General features: G+C 36.8%; 1 protein-coding gene across 3 annotated transcripts in view; it reads left to right on the forward strand.

The window, feature by feature from the left end:
- The window catches only part of LOC134527682 (angiotensin-converting enzyme-like), an 87,199-nt gene that overhangs the window by 36,565 nt on the left and 34,484 nt on the right, over positions 1–16,150 (forward strand). For all 3 annotated transcript variants that reach the window (XM_063360585.1, XM_063360586.1, XM_063360587.1), the window contains exons 2-5: positions 8,249–8,401; positions 10,029–10,113; positions 13,332–13,472; positions 15,321–15,512. In XM_063360585.1, the coding sequence (XP_063216655.1) occupies positions 8,249–8,401; positions 10,029–10,113; positions 13,332–13,472; positions 15,321–15,512 (571 nt within the window). The remainder of the gene's footprint in view (positions 1–8,248; positions 8,402–10,028; positions 10,114–13,331; positions 13,473–15,320; positions 15,513–16,150) is intronic.

Below are 16,150 nucleotides of genomic sequence, written 5' to 3' on the forward strand. Positions count from 1 at the left end.
AGCCGCATAGAGAGTGCTGTTGAGACAGTACTTGAATTTTCCGCATAGATTGCGCTACCTGTTATGAATTTAAAATTTCGTTCGGAGATTTGGGGAGTATAAAATGGCAGAAGAAATAGTAACACGCACAGTTTTCCTTTATGATGTATTTCAACAGTGAGTAATATTTATTCTTATGAATTAGATTTAAATATGAGGTAATATACTAATTATTTTTAATAATAATATTTGGGAAACTATACCTTTAAACCTGCAATTGCATTTATTTTCCACTTATTTTTCTGACAAATCACTTCAAAGAAACTATTTTACGACAGCGAAACGTTTTGTGGTGGTTGTGGAAATTTGTTAAAATAAACAATATTAAAGCGCTCATATTCCATCAAAAATGTTCTCTACTATTCACAATTATAAAAATGTTTTTTTCAACTAAACTTAATAAACGTGGAGCAGCCTTGGGATGCACTCTAAACCGTAAGTAGCATGTATTGAACTGATCTCATTGTGCTGAACCTGTAGTTGGAATTTGTTTGTCGTTTTCAGACATCGTATGTTTGTGTGTGTATAGTATGTAGATATGTATGACGTTCATAAACTCCGACACCGTTTGACCGATCGCCATGAAAGTTATACACAGATATTTGAACACGGAGAATATTTCAGCGATATCCATTTAGCAATAATTCCACTATTGCGCATAAACTTCTATACCGTTCAATAGATCGCCATGAAAATTAGTATTTTGTGATTTTTACTGTCATTAATTCTCAATAACAATTAGTGATTGTGATGTGATTGATATTTGGCGAGTTTAAAATGGAATACAATTTCAAACGCTTTATAGATTCTAGATTACATACAAACCATCCATTTTATATATATAGAGGTAAATAAATAAAATCTTGCAGGACATCGTCTGCAGGGTTCTGCTTGTGTTTAGGTATATTATATATTATATAATAATATATAAAACTGAGTGTGATGTAGTCACCTGTTCAGTGACACATGCATGAGTTGTCTTAATCGTGATATTCTGAACGTTTGAAGAACAAAGTCCAACAGCGTAAGATAAGCGTGCGTGCCTGTGAGTTGTGTTTTTTTTTAATCACATAAAGATAACTAAAGTTAGTCTTGTTGTAGAGCCGTGGTAAGCTTAGTTATAAGTCGCATAGAACCAATGTTGTGAGAAGCTATGGAGTGGGTGTACATATACAATGTTTGCAATGTTAATAATTTGTGAAAATAAGAACGACCCCCTACGAATACATACCCCGCTTCTGGATAGCAACACATTTCTTGGGTTATGTGAACTAACTCCTTGTTGACGCTGTATTGACATATTTGCTTAACTTTCATGACGACATTGTTTCGATCCTTCTAAGCGAGTTATTTTAAAGGTATTAAACAAATTTCTAGCATTAAAAAAAATTCTTACTAGTGACTTCAACTTAAGACAATCACCACTCCTTACACTAATACCTCCATGATGTATTAGTCATACAACCACTCCATGCACTTATATTTAAGTAATATGAAATTGATTATACCAAGTTTGAGTCGAAATCAAACTGTTTAATCAGTGAAACCTCGTACATAAATGAGTGTTACTTTGTAACCACATCGCAATACTTGGTGCAGTCACGCAGCCATCTTGATTTCTGTTTCCCACGGAGTCCCCGAGAGGGACAGATGGACTCCCGGCGAGTGCAGAACTGTTCGCTGAAGGGCTTCAAGGCATGGTCGGTCCTCCCCAGCATCCCTGGACCGCGCCTGTCTATGGCGACCTCGCTGTAGACGTGAAGGACTCGCCTCGCCGGTGTTGGTGGGGCGACGCCCGCTGGTTCTTCCAGCGGTATAGCCTCTAAGCGCAAGGCTGTGGACTGGCGCGCAGGGTCAATCAATTTCAAATCATCCAGGGGTCTACACCCCACCCCCTCAGATTTTCTTGAAATTTTTTTTACAGCACCTATGAACAAATATAACAACGCGTATTTTTTATTTTGGACAATTCACTTTAGTTTTTATTTTATAATTTTTTTTTAGAAAATGGTGCATTTTAACCAATCTGTTGTTTGAGGTGCAAGATGAAAAAGGCACTTTTCAGGAAATATCTAATTGTGAAGTTATTATTTAATACTAACTAATTAATTTTACAATTATTACTTGAAATTTCATCAGGGTTCCAAAAATCAGGTTTAAAATAACATTTGACTCATATTAAACCCTGTTTTCACTTTTTAAAGTTGGCGCTCTGTAATTTTTTTCATCTGTACAGCGATTTCCGTAAATGTTCATAACTTTTTTCTGGCTGATCCAATGAGGCTGAGAAATGTCTCATTTGAAGGAGGATGAAAAGTACTATAATAATACAAAACAAAATTCATGGGTATTTGATGTTATCATTCGATAAAAAGGGAATAACATATTATATTGCTGAAAAGATTCATATTAGCTGTAAATCGTTATCAAATCAATGGTTAGAACAATTATATTAATTTTATTATTACACATAACAAATAGCGCTTACGCTCTAATAGGCTAATGAAACTAATCATATAGTTTTAATTTTGTAAAGGATACCACTTAGGATTTTTAGGTAACATTCAAGTGTTGAGTAGGTAGTTAAAGTGTGTTAAAAATTATAGGTATTAATAAAGTTATTTAATTTTTTGGCTTACCTTTTTTGTTGATATGAAACTTAATATTTCCTTGGCCAGGCAGCATTAATGTTTTAAACACTTTTTTTTTTTTTTTTAGAAAGACTGAACATCATTCGTCCAACTTGAGCACTTAATTGTGGAACATCTATGGAGCAAATTATGTTTGTAAAAGGGACCCAGCACTTATCCTCTCTTCCAACATTTCGGTTTTCTGGCCAAAAAAAAATGTCTGTGATGGCCAGTGAGGGTGCATAAAATTGATATAAGCATCTTTATTGTCATCATCAAGCTCCAACATGAGTACAATGAAGCACTTATCTTCATACACACAGCATATGTAGGTATTTGGTTGGAAATTTGGAAGTTCTAGTTTTTGTGATAAACTATACCTCGATGAAAAAAATTTGTCACTGCTTATCCGTTTTGCTGCTATTACAGTACGTATTAGATAGTGGTTGGAAAAAATGGAAAGATCTTGTGTCAGGTACAGTTTTATGTTCACTAAAATGCTGAGTCAACTTTGGTTCTACATTTTCTACACTACAGTAGAACCCTGTTATAATGTTTTTCAAGGGAGCACAAGAAAAAAACATTATAAGCAGGAAATCTCAATTTAGCTCTTAACAATGTTCGAGCTTTGTACCAATGGACTCACCAAGCTATGTAAACAACTTTAATGTTAAAACCAAAGATAGTATACTTGATACATGAATTTTCTGAAACAAGCCAACAATTTTTCAACTTCGTCTTGTTCCCTGGTTAAATTTTGTTTGTCTTTAAAGATACACTGCCACATTTTTTGTAAAATTGTCTCACGATTTATGACGACAACATTAAGAGTGAGAACGTCTACTCCTTCGCCACCTGAAAATGTTTAATTTTGGGATTCCTACATATGAATGAAAAAAATATATATTTGTAAGCAATAGAAAACACTTTGTTATGCCCTCGCTCAATGGTTGGCAACTTAAATATCGTAGGACTATGTACGTGCATCTGAATACCCACTGGAATGGCAAGGAAGAGAAGAGTTGACTAAGGGTGCCAACTGACACGTAACTAAGAACATTGTGTACCTTCAGTATATTGCATAAAATTGTATTTTAACAAACTTCATGTATTGTATGGCAGTGATTGTAAACATAAACATACATAAAGGAAACTTTTTATCGTAAGTGTTGGAATAATTATTTTTTCCCCACTTATTGAATGTTAGAAAGCAAACATTATAAGCAGGAAATTACAATATTTATGAACGTTATATGCAGGAAATAAATACTTTGTCCTTATGGGGGAAATATTGGAACTTTAAAAATATGACATAAGCAGGAAAACATTATAAGCAGAAACATTATAACAGGGTTCTACTGTATCTATATTAATGAATTGAAATATTATTTTTGAAAAGTGTTTGCTACAAAACTTACATTTCTTCTGGTGTGCAAATTTGGTCTTTATATGGTCTTTGGAGGTTGGCTCTTGTAACAGATAGTTTAACTGAGCCACCTATACCATCGCAAGTACATTTTCCATGGCTTGTGGCATGAAAAGTCCAGGAAGCTTTTAGACTAAAATCTGCTTCATGAAAACAAAGATTGACTAATCTCTTGAATTTTTTGTATTGTGCAGAACAGCCATCTGTGATGTCTTCTACTGTTGTTACTTTTGGTTGTTTTGCTTTCATGTAAATGCAAATTCTGCTTTGTACTTCATAAACAAAGTTTACATCATGTTTCATGTAATCTGATAAAAAGGAAAAATGATTGCTGTGAAACAGAGGAGCTATCATTGTCTCTGTAATAAACTACTACTGGATGTAGTGTGCAAGATGCATGGGACCAATGATAACTTTGAATCTCATCTTTAAGGATAAATACATAATTTTCAGAAAAATCCATAAAGCAAAGCACTTAGTTTTGGGATACATTTTCTTTCCTCTTTTTTTATGTATTCAGATTGTTGCTTTGAAATATAAGAATGAGGTATCAAGGTTTCAAGTATTTCATTTAAAAGTGTAATGTACTCAGACAATGGTAGGACCATTGTTTGAAGCTGGCTCCGGTCAGTATTTGTCCATTGCTTGAATATTATTTGGTCTTTATCATCATAGTCTTCCAGTGTTGTTTTAACTAAATCATTCAATTTGTCAGAATTAGGACATTTATCACATATTCTTAACATGCATTCTCTTTTTACATCTTCACACATTAACATTTTAGTTAATTCCTTCAATTTTATTTTATCCAGATTCATTGGACTTATAAGTAGTACAGGATTTTGATGAATGTAACAAACACATACTGAATGAACACCTCTTTTATTAACTGTTACACACCACTTGGGCCTAAGTTCACAAAACTTTGATAGTCCAATTTTGGCATTAGGGTACATCTTTAAAAGCTGAGTACAGTTCCTCAAGATTACAAGGGGGGTGGGGGGGCCTGAAAGCTGCATCACAGCCGCCTGGTTTGTTTCAGCCTGCCCCTGTCTGACTGGAAACCCACCCCCCCTTTTCTGCCAAACATTTTTTTCTATGGTCATGTGACTAACTGGCAAGGGACTGAGAAGAAATAATAACTTTCCACCAAGGAAAAAAAAATAAATAAATACAAGGAAGGAGGGAGAAGGGGGCCTCTCCAGCAGATGGAGAAATGCATATGTGCTGAGCAGGGGAGGGGGGGCAGTACTGTAAGGTTTACATTCCAATAGCTGAGAAAAAAATACAAAGACTTCTCTTGTGCTCAGAATTCTACTGAAGGCAAATATATGGTGCAATCCAAATTCGAGGGCTCTTAGCATGAAAAGGATTATCCAGGGTTTTTACATGGATAATCGAGAGTTTACTGTAAATGTAAATCTCAAGTAAAAGAAGGTTAACTAATTTTAAAGTGTACACAAACTATGTGTTATGTGTAATAATAAATAAATAAAATTAATATGATTGTTCTAACTATTGATTTGATAATGATTTAGAGCTAACCTGCATATTTTCAGCAATATAATAATTTTTTCCCTTTTTATCAAATGATAACATCAAATACCCATGAATTTTATTTTATATTATTATAGTACTTTTCATCCTCTTTCAAATGAGACATTTCTCAGCCTCATTGTATCAGCCAGAAAAAAGTTTTGAACATTTACGGAAATAGCTGTACAGATTTACAGAGCGCCAACTTTAAAGAGTAAAACAGGGTTTAATATGAGTCAAATGTTATTTTAAACCTAATTTTTGGAACCCTGATGAAATTTCAAGTAAGAATTGTAAAATTCATTAGTTATTATTAAATAATAACTTCACAATTAAATTTTTACTGAAAAGTGCCTTTTTCATCTTGCACCTCAAATAACAGATTGGTTAAAATGCACCATTTTCTAAAAAAATTATAAAATAAAAACTAAAGCGAATTTTGCCAAAATAAAAAACACGCGTTGTTATATTTGTTCATAGATGCTGTAAAAAAAATTTCATAAAAATCGGAGAGGGTGGGGTGCAAAACTTTGTTTTCTCTGGATGATTAGATTTGGAATAGTCTTCTCGTCGTGCATAAGGCAACTGTGAGATATGAGCGGTGACCGTTACACTATATGGCGGAGAAATTAAGATAAAGCAAGCCCCGTGAGTAATTTCAAGAATCTGTACCGGGTGTTTCATTCCTAGAAATTATTCTAAAAACAAGCGTTTTAGCAATTTTCACTCTCATTTTAAAAACGAGATACGGAAACAGAACTACTAATCCGCCCTCAGCGTATTCTTAAATGCTTTTTTTATAAACAGACGCCACTCGGTTTGTCTTGAGCAGTTTTCAAATAGCGTTGTTTAATCTGAAGTTTTTCATTCCGTATGTGTGTCAAGGTAGGCCGGGTTTATCAACTGCGCAATGGACGCATGAACGCAACATGCAAAAGGTTCAACAACATATTCAGATACCCGTTGTTATTAATGACGCAAGATGCAATAAACTCAACGCAAGCATCGGCCAACTTTGAATTTCTTGCGTTTGAAGTGAAGTTTTCCGAAAACTGAAAAAGGCAGACGTTATGTGCATTTGCCATACATCTCGTTTTTACTTCAATTTTTAATTCAAATAATTGATAAATTCATGATAAACAGTAAGAAACAAATGAAGCCAAAGGGAAGAAATTTGTTTACTACTGTTTTACAGTTTAAAATTGTAAGTTCGTGACGTCTTGTGACTTCCGTGCATAATAATCAAAAGTTGTTTTCTTGCGTTGGTTGCGTATTGCGTTGTTGCGACCTTGTGTGGTTTACAAACCCAGCTTAAACAGTCCCATTTCCCCCACCAAAAATAATATAGCCTATATATTTTTTTCTGGTAATTGGTGGTACTGTTTTAAATACCATATGTATGGTACGTGTGGAAGCACTGCCCTGGCGTACTTTAGACCGCCATGGCCTGTGGTGTGTTGTGTGTTGGATTTTGGCCCGTGTTGCTTGGGGGAAGGGGGGGGGAGAGTTTATGGGAATATCATTGCTATCTTATCTGTGGTGAAGTTGGGACCTGGGTCCCGTGAGGTCAGGTGGCTCGTGTGGGAGTGTGAACAGGAAAGCCTACAGTTCACAGGGGTGAGAGCCACACCCGAACAGTTCGGAAGTTTGCCGATCGCTCGTGAAGAAAGAAAGAAAGAAAGAAAACACATCGCGACACCGCGACGAACTCGGTTCATCCTTCACAACTACTGGCTCAACTGACTCCATATCAACAGAATCATCAGAGAGCATATCCACGTCCACTACCAAACAATGTTCTGTATTCCCCGTCGCTTCTCGCCAGGAGGACGGCTGAGGCTCGCTCGAGCGCCTCGTTCGGGGCAGGACTGCTAGTGAGTAGTGGTGGGCTTACCTGTTACTTTTGAGTATCAGTGAAATCGGTTCCAGTGAAATTTAGGTTCCTGTGAAATTAAACGGTGAACGGTGAAATCTCTCTCTAGTAATGCTCGTAATCGTAAACTCCTTCCTCGCACCGAAAAATGGTGAAATAAAGGGGATAAGTGAAATCACTGCCTCTCGGTGAATGATGAAATTAAATACATGCAATGTTTTTCACAGAAACCTTTCATTTTGTTTTGAGTTTATTTCGAGTTAAAATTGAAAAATACTACATAATTATTATTTTAATTTTTTTTAAATAATATTGATTCCATATTTATATCCCTGTCCTTTCAGTTCAATAATATAAAGAACACATATTAATTTTAAAACAATTATGAGAATTCATTATCTTCCGTGATATTCTGCTAGGCTTTCATTCGGTGAACGGTGATTTTTTTTTACTGTAATTATTACAAGTATGCAATTCGTATACTCCACATACAGTTTTACTTCAAAATATATACATAAAAAAATTATTGTACTAAGACTGAAAACGTCAGAAACTCAATTCAACGATTATGTGGACACTAAAAGCTAGTGGTCGTATTACTGTACGTAATCAATTTCACCGAATTTCACTGATACTTGTAGAAACTGGTCGCAGGTATACCCGTGAAATTTTGATATCGGTGAAAAAGTAACAGGTATGGATTTCACTGCCCACCACTACTAGTGAGGAGACTTGTGTCGACAGGCGCAGCTGTGGCGGGAGCAGATGGCGCTGCTGGCGGAGACGGCCGCCAAGTACCGCAGGAACGCCACCGTGACGCGGCCCGACGTGGTGCGCAAGCTGCAACTCGTCTCCTTCGCCGGCGAGGCCCTCCTGCCCGAGCCTCAGAGGGACCAGGCGAGTCCGTCTGCACCATCTCGATACTTCTATATCAGTTCTCTCCCTACCATTTTGTTTACAGTGATATTTAGCGATAAGGATACAGTATGAGCGCATCAAAATGCTTTAAAACAAAATGTAAGAAGAACCAGTCAACGGCAGCTACCGTTGTTAGTTAAGTGATAAGCGGAATTGGAAGTGGGAAGGTTATTTGATTAATGGAACTTATAATAGTTTAGTAATTGCTGCGAAAGAAAAGCCCTTATTTTGTTTGCCTCTCCTATGGATTGAACTGCAATAAATCGCTGGTATATTACTGTTAATTACATTTTTGATCGTGTTTTCAGTGTGTTTGGTTTGTTTGATACGGTTTAATGTCACATGCATTACGAAAAATGCTTAAATTATTTGCTTTTATAATTTTGTGAATTGGCGGATTATTTAAATTTTAATATCGAATACAATTACTATTGTTTTAGATGGTTTCACTTGAATAAAGTATATTACTTAATGGTTTTGAAATCAGACTGATTTGTAATTAAGTCCTAGCATTATGAAATCATTGGGTTTACATTTATGGATTAACATTTTTATGCAGCCTTTGCCATAGGCCTAATACACTTCATTTTTGATTTGTAATTCATCAACCAACAAAAAAATTGATTTTTTTTCCAAAACCCTGAAAAACCTCAGGTTTCTGGGATTTTGAGAAGATCCAATTTGTTTGGATTTATGAATAATAAATTAAAGGTAAAGAGTATTAAGACAAAGTATACACGCGAACAGTTAAATCTCTTTAAAGATTTTTAAAGCATTAGCCCAGTCGGGTTAGCATTTAACCCTGCAAAAATTCTAGGCCCAAATTGTATTGCACCACTTTTTTTTTGTGGTAGTTTAAATTCAAAATGGCGACTAAATTCGGCCGGTGCGTTAGCCACCATTTTGAATTTAAGGGGGAATTGTTTTTGCTTAATATCTCGGTCATGTTCAACTTTTCAACAAATATGGTAAGGACTTGAATTATTGTTAGTTCGATTCTCTACATTTTTATCGTGCGATAAATATTTTTCAAACTAAGCGGGAAAAAGTGGCAAAGTGTAGTTATCAAACTATCTCGTTTGTTTTTAACTTAAAGGCCCAAATGTGCATATACAAATTTGTATGGGATTAGAATTCCTACAATTTTTTTTCCCTAAAACTTGGATTTTTTCATTTTTTTGTAGTAATTCGAACTTTGAACTAATTTATTCCAATTTTTTTTGCGTATCAAGGCATACATCATATATCACAGGCCTTCTTTACAACCACATATTTACTAACAGGTTCTAATCTGTAAGTGCCGCGAGGAAATTACGTATTATATCATGTGGGCGACTAACACTATCATAACCACACCAGTTCACAAGTGCTGAGTTAAACAAGTAGCCAAAGCTTATTCATATGCAATGGCAAACAAAAAACGGAAGTTTTGTTGGAAGCGGCATCAAAATATTTAAAGTTATAAGATGGCTAGGGGCCGACCAATAGTAACGTAGGCTTTCAACCTCTTGGAAGCTGACTTGGTATGATGCCAGGTGTTGGACTCGAACCCACGACGCACGAGCAGAGGACATGGTGAATGGTGATCGTTCATTTCTCTTTGCAGATCGTCAACTTGACAGTGCAAGTTGAAGAGGTCACGAGGACCGGCCGAGTAAGCTGCAATGAAAACTGCTCCTTAGACCTGGCAGGTGTGTGTGCTTCGTGATATATTCCTCTATGTTCACTGCAGTCACGCTCTTGAAAATGTGTAGATAAACTGAACTGTGTACGGATATACTCGGTTCCTGCAGAATACTCCAGGAATTGAAAAAGGAAATCACGGGGAAATTGACAATATTTTAATAGATAGTTCAGTAAGTTTTAATACTATGTATTATCTTAATGTCTTATAACTGGTAAGTATTTAGATCATAAAATTTGTGTGCTGTTAATAATCCATATACGACTTTTACTATCATTAGTTCAACGTAAGATATACAAAAAACTGTATTTATTTGAAATGCAATAAAATATCTACAGTCTTTTACATGACCACAATCGATAATGTATCATTTTAAAGTTTAAATAAATAAATGCGTTTTTTTGACAATGGCAGAGTTACTTACATAACGTGGATGAAAATAACAGTGCAATTTTATATTGTACAGGAAAACATTTTATAGGGTTTATTATGTACGTTGTGTTACCATCACGGAAAGGCAATGAGTAATTGCTTATTTCTAAATTCACATTATTAAAGTGTAGAGGAAGAAATTGTTGTGAATCGCTTTGAGGTTTGCAGTTTTGCAACTTAACTTAGATGAAATGACTACTCCGTATACATGGCCGACAGATTGTCTTAAAAAGCAATTTGTATTGTAACGAATCTGTTATCTTGCAAGAAGATGGGACGAGAGAAAAAATTGTGAGGAGGGAAAATGGAAAACGTGGCTGAGTCAGCGTGAAACACTGAATGAATGAAAAAAAAAAAAAAAAAAACCGTGGTAGGGTCATATAGATAGGTCTGGCAACTTACCTTAATTCTCCGTCGGCTTAGTGAAGCTCGCGGCGGCCCGCGAACTAACGGCGTTAGTAGTAGTAGTAGTAATAGTGGTGATGGTGGTGGTGGTAGTGTGTTAGTGGTGGTGTAGTGGTAGTGTAATAGTAGTGGTAGTAGTTTCTTATAAAAGTGGGTATTTTTTAATTGTTTCGTTTTAAACGTTGGGTAAAAGTTTAGTATTTATTTTATTTGGGAGCTTTGTAGGGATATAATTCATATCAATAACTTGTAATTTCGCCGCAATTGTCAGTTAAAAATTGAGAAAGCGGATCCCAAAGAAACTTGAACGTTAAAGTCCGTATTTAAATCAAGAATATTAGTTTGCTGTACATTTTAATATTCAAGCATGTGTCATTCTTTCAAACATGATTTTTAATCCAGTAATTCTTTTTAAACTAACAAGGGGAGGGTCTGAGTCGGGGCTCACCAATTGGCCTTAAACTGTGCGAGTAGAAGCCCTTTTCAACTCCTTAAATATCTCGCCTGAGTGGGCCCTAGGAAGCGTGAAAAAGTTATTTTAAATATTTTGAAGTAGCGTTTGACAGATTTTTTTCTCTTCATAATTTGTCGAGTCAGCGCTGTCGTGTAGTGGTCATCGCAAGGCCTGATAATCTGTTTGGGGTCCATATCCACTGGTGCCATTTTTATTATTTATTTTTTATTTTTCACTATATTAAACTATTGGTTACATAATTTAAATATGTTTTAAACAGTTAAATTACATACTTTTGTTCAAAACCTCACCCAATTAACATTTACGAAAATTCTAGTAATTATGTACTCTGCTTTTTATTTATTATCAGAAGAAAAATTAAATTTTTCTTTTAAAAAAAAAATTGACACTGCAAAAACGTGGTGAGATGCTGTTTACAACTGTAGAGACTGTTATAAACTATAAGGGAAAAAAAAAAGTATAGTAATGGTATAGGGGATTTGAAACAGCTGCATGGGCCATGTACTCTGAACGCACGAAAGATAACAAAAAAAAAAAAGAATAATATGGGTCGGTAACAACAAAACGTTGCTAAATGTTGCTATTGAACGACAAAAGTTAAAATCACAAACCATGCTTTACAGTAGATACAATTGAAAAATGTATAATTTTAAACAATTCCTGTTTAAATACATTAATATAAAATACATTAACTAGATTACAGTAAACTTTACTAAATTTAATCTATTAATTTTAAATATATACATTTAACTGTTTAAACATATTTAATTTATGTAATAAATGGTTTAATATTGCGAGAAATAAAAAAAAATAAAAAATAAAATAAAGTGATTCAGTGGGTATCGAACGCGAGCCGGCAGGCTACCAGGCCATGTGTCTGACCAGTGCACCACGCCGACATTGTGATAAACTATCCGTCAAAAAATGTGACTAGTTTTTTCTCGCGTCCCAGGGCCCACTCAGGCAAGATATATTAGGAGTTGAAAGGGCCACCCACATGCATCTACTCGTACAGTTTAAGCCAAATCGGTTAGCCCCGACTCCTACCCTCCCCTTAGTAAGATTGCAACTCTAAATCTTCCTGTTATTGCAGCTTACTTTTTATTTTATTTTAACCGGGTCGTCAGGTACGTATTAAAACGAAATTAATTTGACAGTTTTAAGCTGTACAAACAGGTGCAATACAAGAGCGAGGCGTTCTCTCTCACCACTTCAACTTAACTAACAAATGCGGAAAATTTTTTAATCCGCTGGTACAGATCAGGCATTTACAAAGCACTCAAAAGAATAAATAAATAGTAATATGTGAAATATATTTAATCATATTTTATACGAAACTCATTTAATACAATGATGATGGGTTCCACTACTACTAGCGCCGTTAGTTCTCAGGCCGCCGCGAGCTTCACTAAGCCGACGGGATACGCCGAGACAAATGATAGGAAGTTGCCAGACCTGTCTATATGACCGTGGTCGAGTTTTCGTGGTCTGTAACTGAAATATTCATGAAGTAGAATTCGTAATCGTTAGGTATTCGGTTTTGAATTAACCGTTCGTATGTATTATTTTCAGTAAAAACCTTTATTTTTAATTTACAATTCGTAAATCGAGAAAAATAAGTTTTTTTTTCTTGCGATATCATAGAAGCCAGAGTTTTCAGGAGAACCATATATTTATTGATCTATGGATGATCAACTAAAAATAAAGAGTATTACGAAATTGAAAACAGCATACTACCAACCATGATTTTCATGCATTTAATTTATGCTGGTATTTAAATATATATTTTTTATTTTAAGGTTCTCAAAACCGACATGCATTTATCGAAAGCATGTAACATTTTTTAAAAAAATATAAATAAAAGTGCACGAGGCAGTTGGCGTGGTCGGTGCAGCAGGGCAGTGTGCCGGCAGGCGTGGAGGCGAGGCTGGCGGAGCACCGGGACCCCGGCGAGCTGGCGCAGCTGTGGCGGGACTGGCACGGGCTGTTCGCGCCGCTGCACCAGGACTTCCTGTCCGTGCTCGGGCTCGCGGCAGACATCGCCACCGAGAACGGTGAGGCGCCTTCCCGTGCATCCAGGAGTAGGCTAGGAGGTGCAGCATTCGCCAGGCCGCGCCACGCCCTCACCGAGGCCCGCAACAATGCGCTGGTGCTGTGTGTGTTCACAGGCAGCGACGTGGTTTTGAATCAATCGGAACACATATGCGTGTGCATGCTGTAACATTTGGTGAAAATTAAATAGCTTATACTTAAATTAAATATGCTTTAAATATTTCTGTGACGGCGTATTTCGGAGCACAATGCGAGGTGGAAGTGTTCGCCTTTTTTACAGTATGAATTGTTGTTGTATTCGTGTTTTTTTACCACTTTAACACTATTATATTAAGTGTTTTGTTTGATTATGGAATAATTTGAAACTTGTTTGCTTTTTCGATAACTAACTTTAGTTAGGCTTGTTCTACAATGACACGGAAACGGATCCCACGGAACAGTGTGTCTACAACAGCACGCAGACGGAGAAGGACCCGTCAGGATTAGCTCGGCAATGCTGAGCTCTTCCGTTCACGTTGCTCCGTGCGACCAATAGAAGCCGAGTATTTGGCTGCGGTGGTAGCCATTTTGGTTTTTTGTTCTAAATACGTTAAAAATTGTTTCACGTACAAGAATATCTAGTGTTCTATTATCACTTCGTCGTTTATTTTTATTATGTATGTAAATTCTGCAAGTATCACGAAGCATAATATTTATTTATTTTTATTTATTGTTTCGTAACCTTGAAATGCAATCTCATTGGTTGTCATTTGTTAGGTTACCTTGTATTGTGGAAGCAGCAGACGCGATAGTGAAATGTTCCAGGAGGTCAGTCTCTGCTTACGTGATCTGTCTCCATGTCTATGTTATTGGAGAACGGGCCTTAGTAAGAAGGTACGACCCTTGAGTCACGAGATATATTAAATTTTTTGGCGACAACAAAAGCGTTACATCGCCAACTCTGGCGGGACCGTAGTATGGAAGCCTTTTTAAAAACCTTTTCACGTTAAAATCACGATTTGGGGTAAATGTTCCGTATCACGTATCTCAGTTAATCCTTTGATCTTGATGGCATGATCTTGTATATACATATTCATACTGTGGTTCATAATGCTAGCTGTTTTAATTTAGTAGGTATGTCGAAAGATCCCGGACATAGTAAAAACGTATCATATATAGTAAATTACGACCGTAAGTTTAACACAAAAAAGACTCCACAAATACCTGACATAATTTGTTTGTAGTCTGAAATTTTTGTTATGTCCTCCAAAATTTTTCGTCATACTAAATTAAAACAGCGAGATTCATGTACAATAGAATCATTGTATACAAGATCAAACATCAGGATCAAGGGATAAACTTGGATGTACAATAGAATCATTGTATACAAGATCAAACATCAGGATCAAGGGATAAACTTGGATTCATGCTACGGAACAATCATCCGAATTTGCTATTAATCGATTAACATATTCCCACCATATTACATTTCCGATTTTTTGGAATGTTGAACCATAACCTATGTATACTAAACCAATATATCTGCGTATCGTTACCGATGTATTGATATATTGTGACCTAAATATCTGCGTATCGTTACCGATGTATTGAGATATTGTGACCTAAATATCTGCTTATCGTGATGTATGCATTGTCGTATCGTGACTGATGTATTGAGGTATCGTGACTGATGTATTGAGGTATCGTGACTGATGTATTGAAGTATCGTGACCGATGTATTGAAGTATCGTGACCGATGTATTGAGGTATCGTGACCCATGCATTGAGGTATCGTGACCCATGCATTGAGGTATCGTGACCCATGCATTGAGGTATCGCGAGCGATGTATGGACGTACCGGCCGCTTTCAGAGACGCCGGGAGTGGAGGGCTACTGGCTGGCGCTCGCCGAGTACCCGGGCTCGTACGACGACGCCCGGGCGCTGTGGAGGCAGGTGGAGCCGCTGTACCTGAAGCTCCAGCGCTACGTGCGCGCCAAGCTGGAGGAGCGCTACGGCCGAGACGCCATGGGCAACAGCTCTGCCATACCGCCCTACCTGCTGGGTGAGTTGTAAGCTTGTAAGCTACTCATATAACACCCGTGTGTTCGTAAATAAATTCCCAACTGCTGATCCAGAAAGTTAACCTGTTTTGATTCTGCCTTTGATTATTTGCTGAACATTTAACATTGACATCCATTTGATCGGTTGTTTCGTGGACAGCGACATTGGAGACTTCAAACCACAACACATACCAGAGATACTGGGCAGTAAATAGGGCACCATCCCAGCACTTGCCTGAGGTAGTCTCGAGAAACCTTGGAAATCCAAAACCAGGAAGACGATACACACATCTGGACCCTTGGAGTATACGAGTCACCTCTGACGTGGCACTGTCCCGCGCAGTAATCGAAGCTGGGCAAGCCGCATCAGAATGCTGTGGTCAGTGGACGCCCCAAGTATTATTTGTATTCGTGTTGTTCGAAACCACTTTAAGTGGAAGAGAGGACGGAGATGATATTACAGTGTAAATCGCGTATGTGTTTTTTCGCATATGTTTAAAACAAACTATTTTTTTTCAAAGTCAGTTGTGTTCGTGACGTAACTTCCGCCCTTCTTGCGTGCAGCACAGCTCGGGCCACCGTCGGAGGCTGATGCTGTCACATGGAGCTCCAGAGGCTGTGGTTACTCACTGATATGAAA

Source organism: Bacillus rossius, chromosome 1 (genome assembly GCF_032445375.1).
Source record: "Bacillus rossius redtenbacheri isolate Brsri chromosome 1, Brsri_v3, whole genome shotgun sequence".
In the NCBI taxonomy this organism is placed as follows: domain Eukaryota; kingdom Metazoa; phylum Arthropoda; class Insecta; order Phasmatodea; family Bacillidae; genus Bacillus; species Bacillus rossius.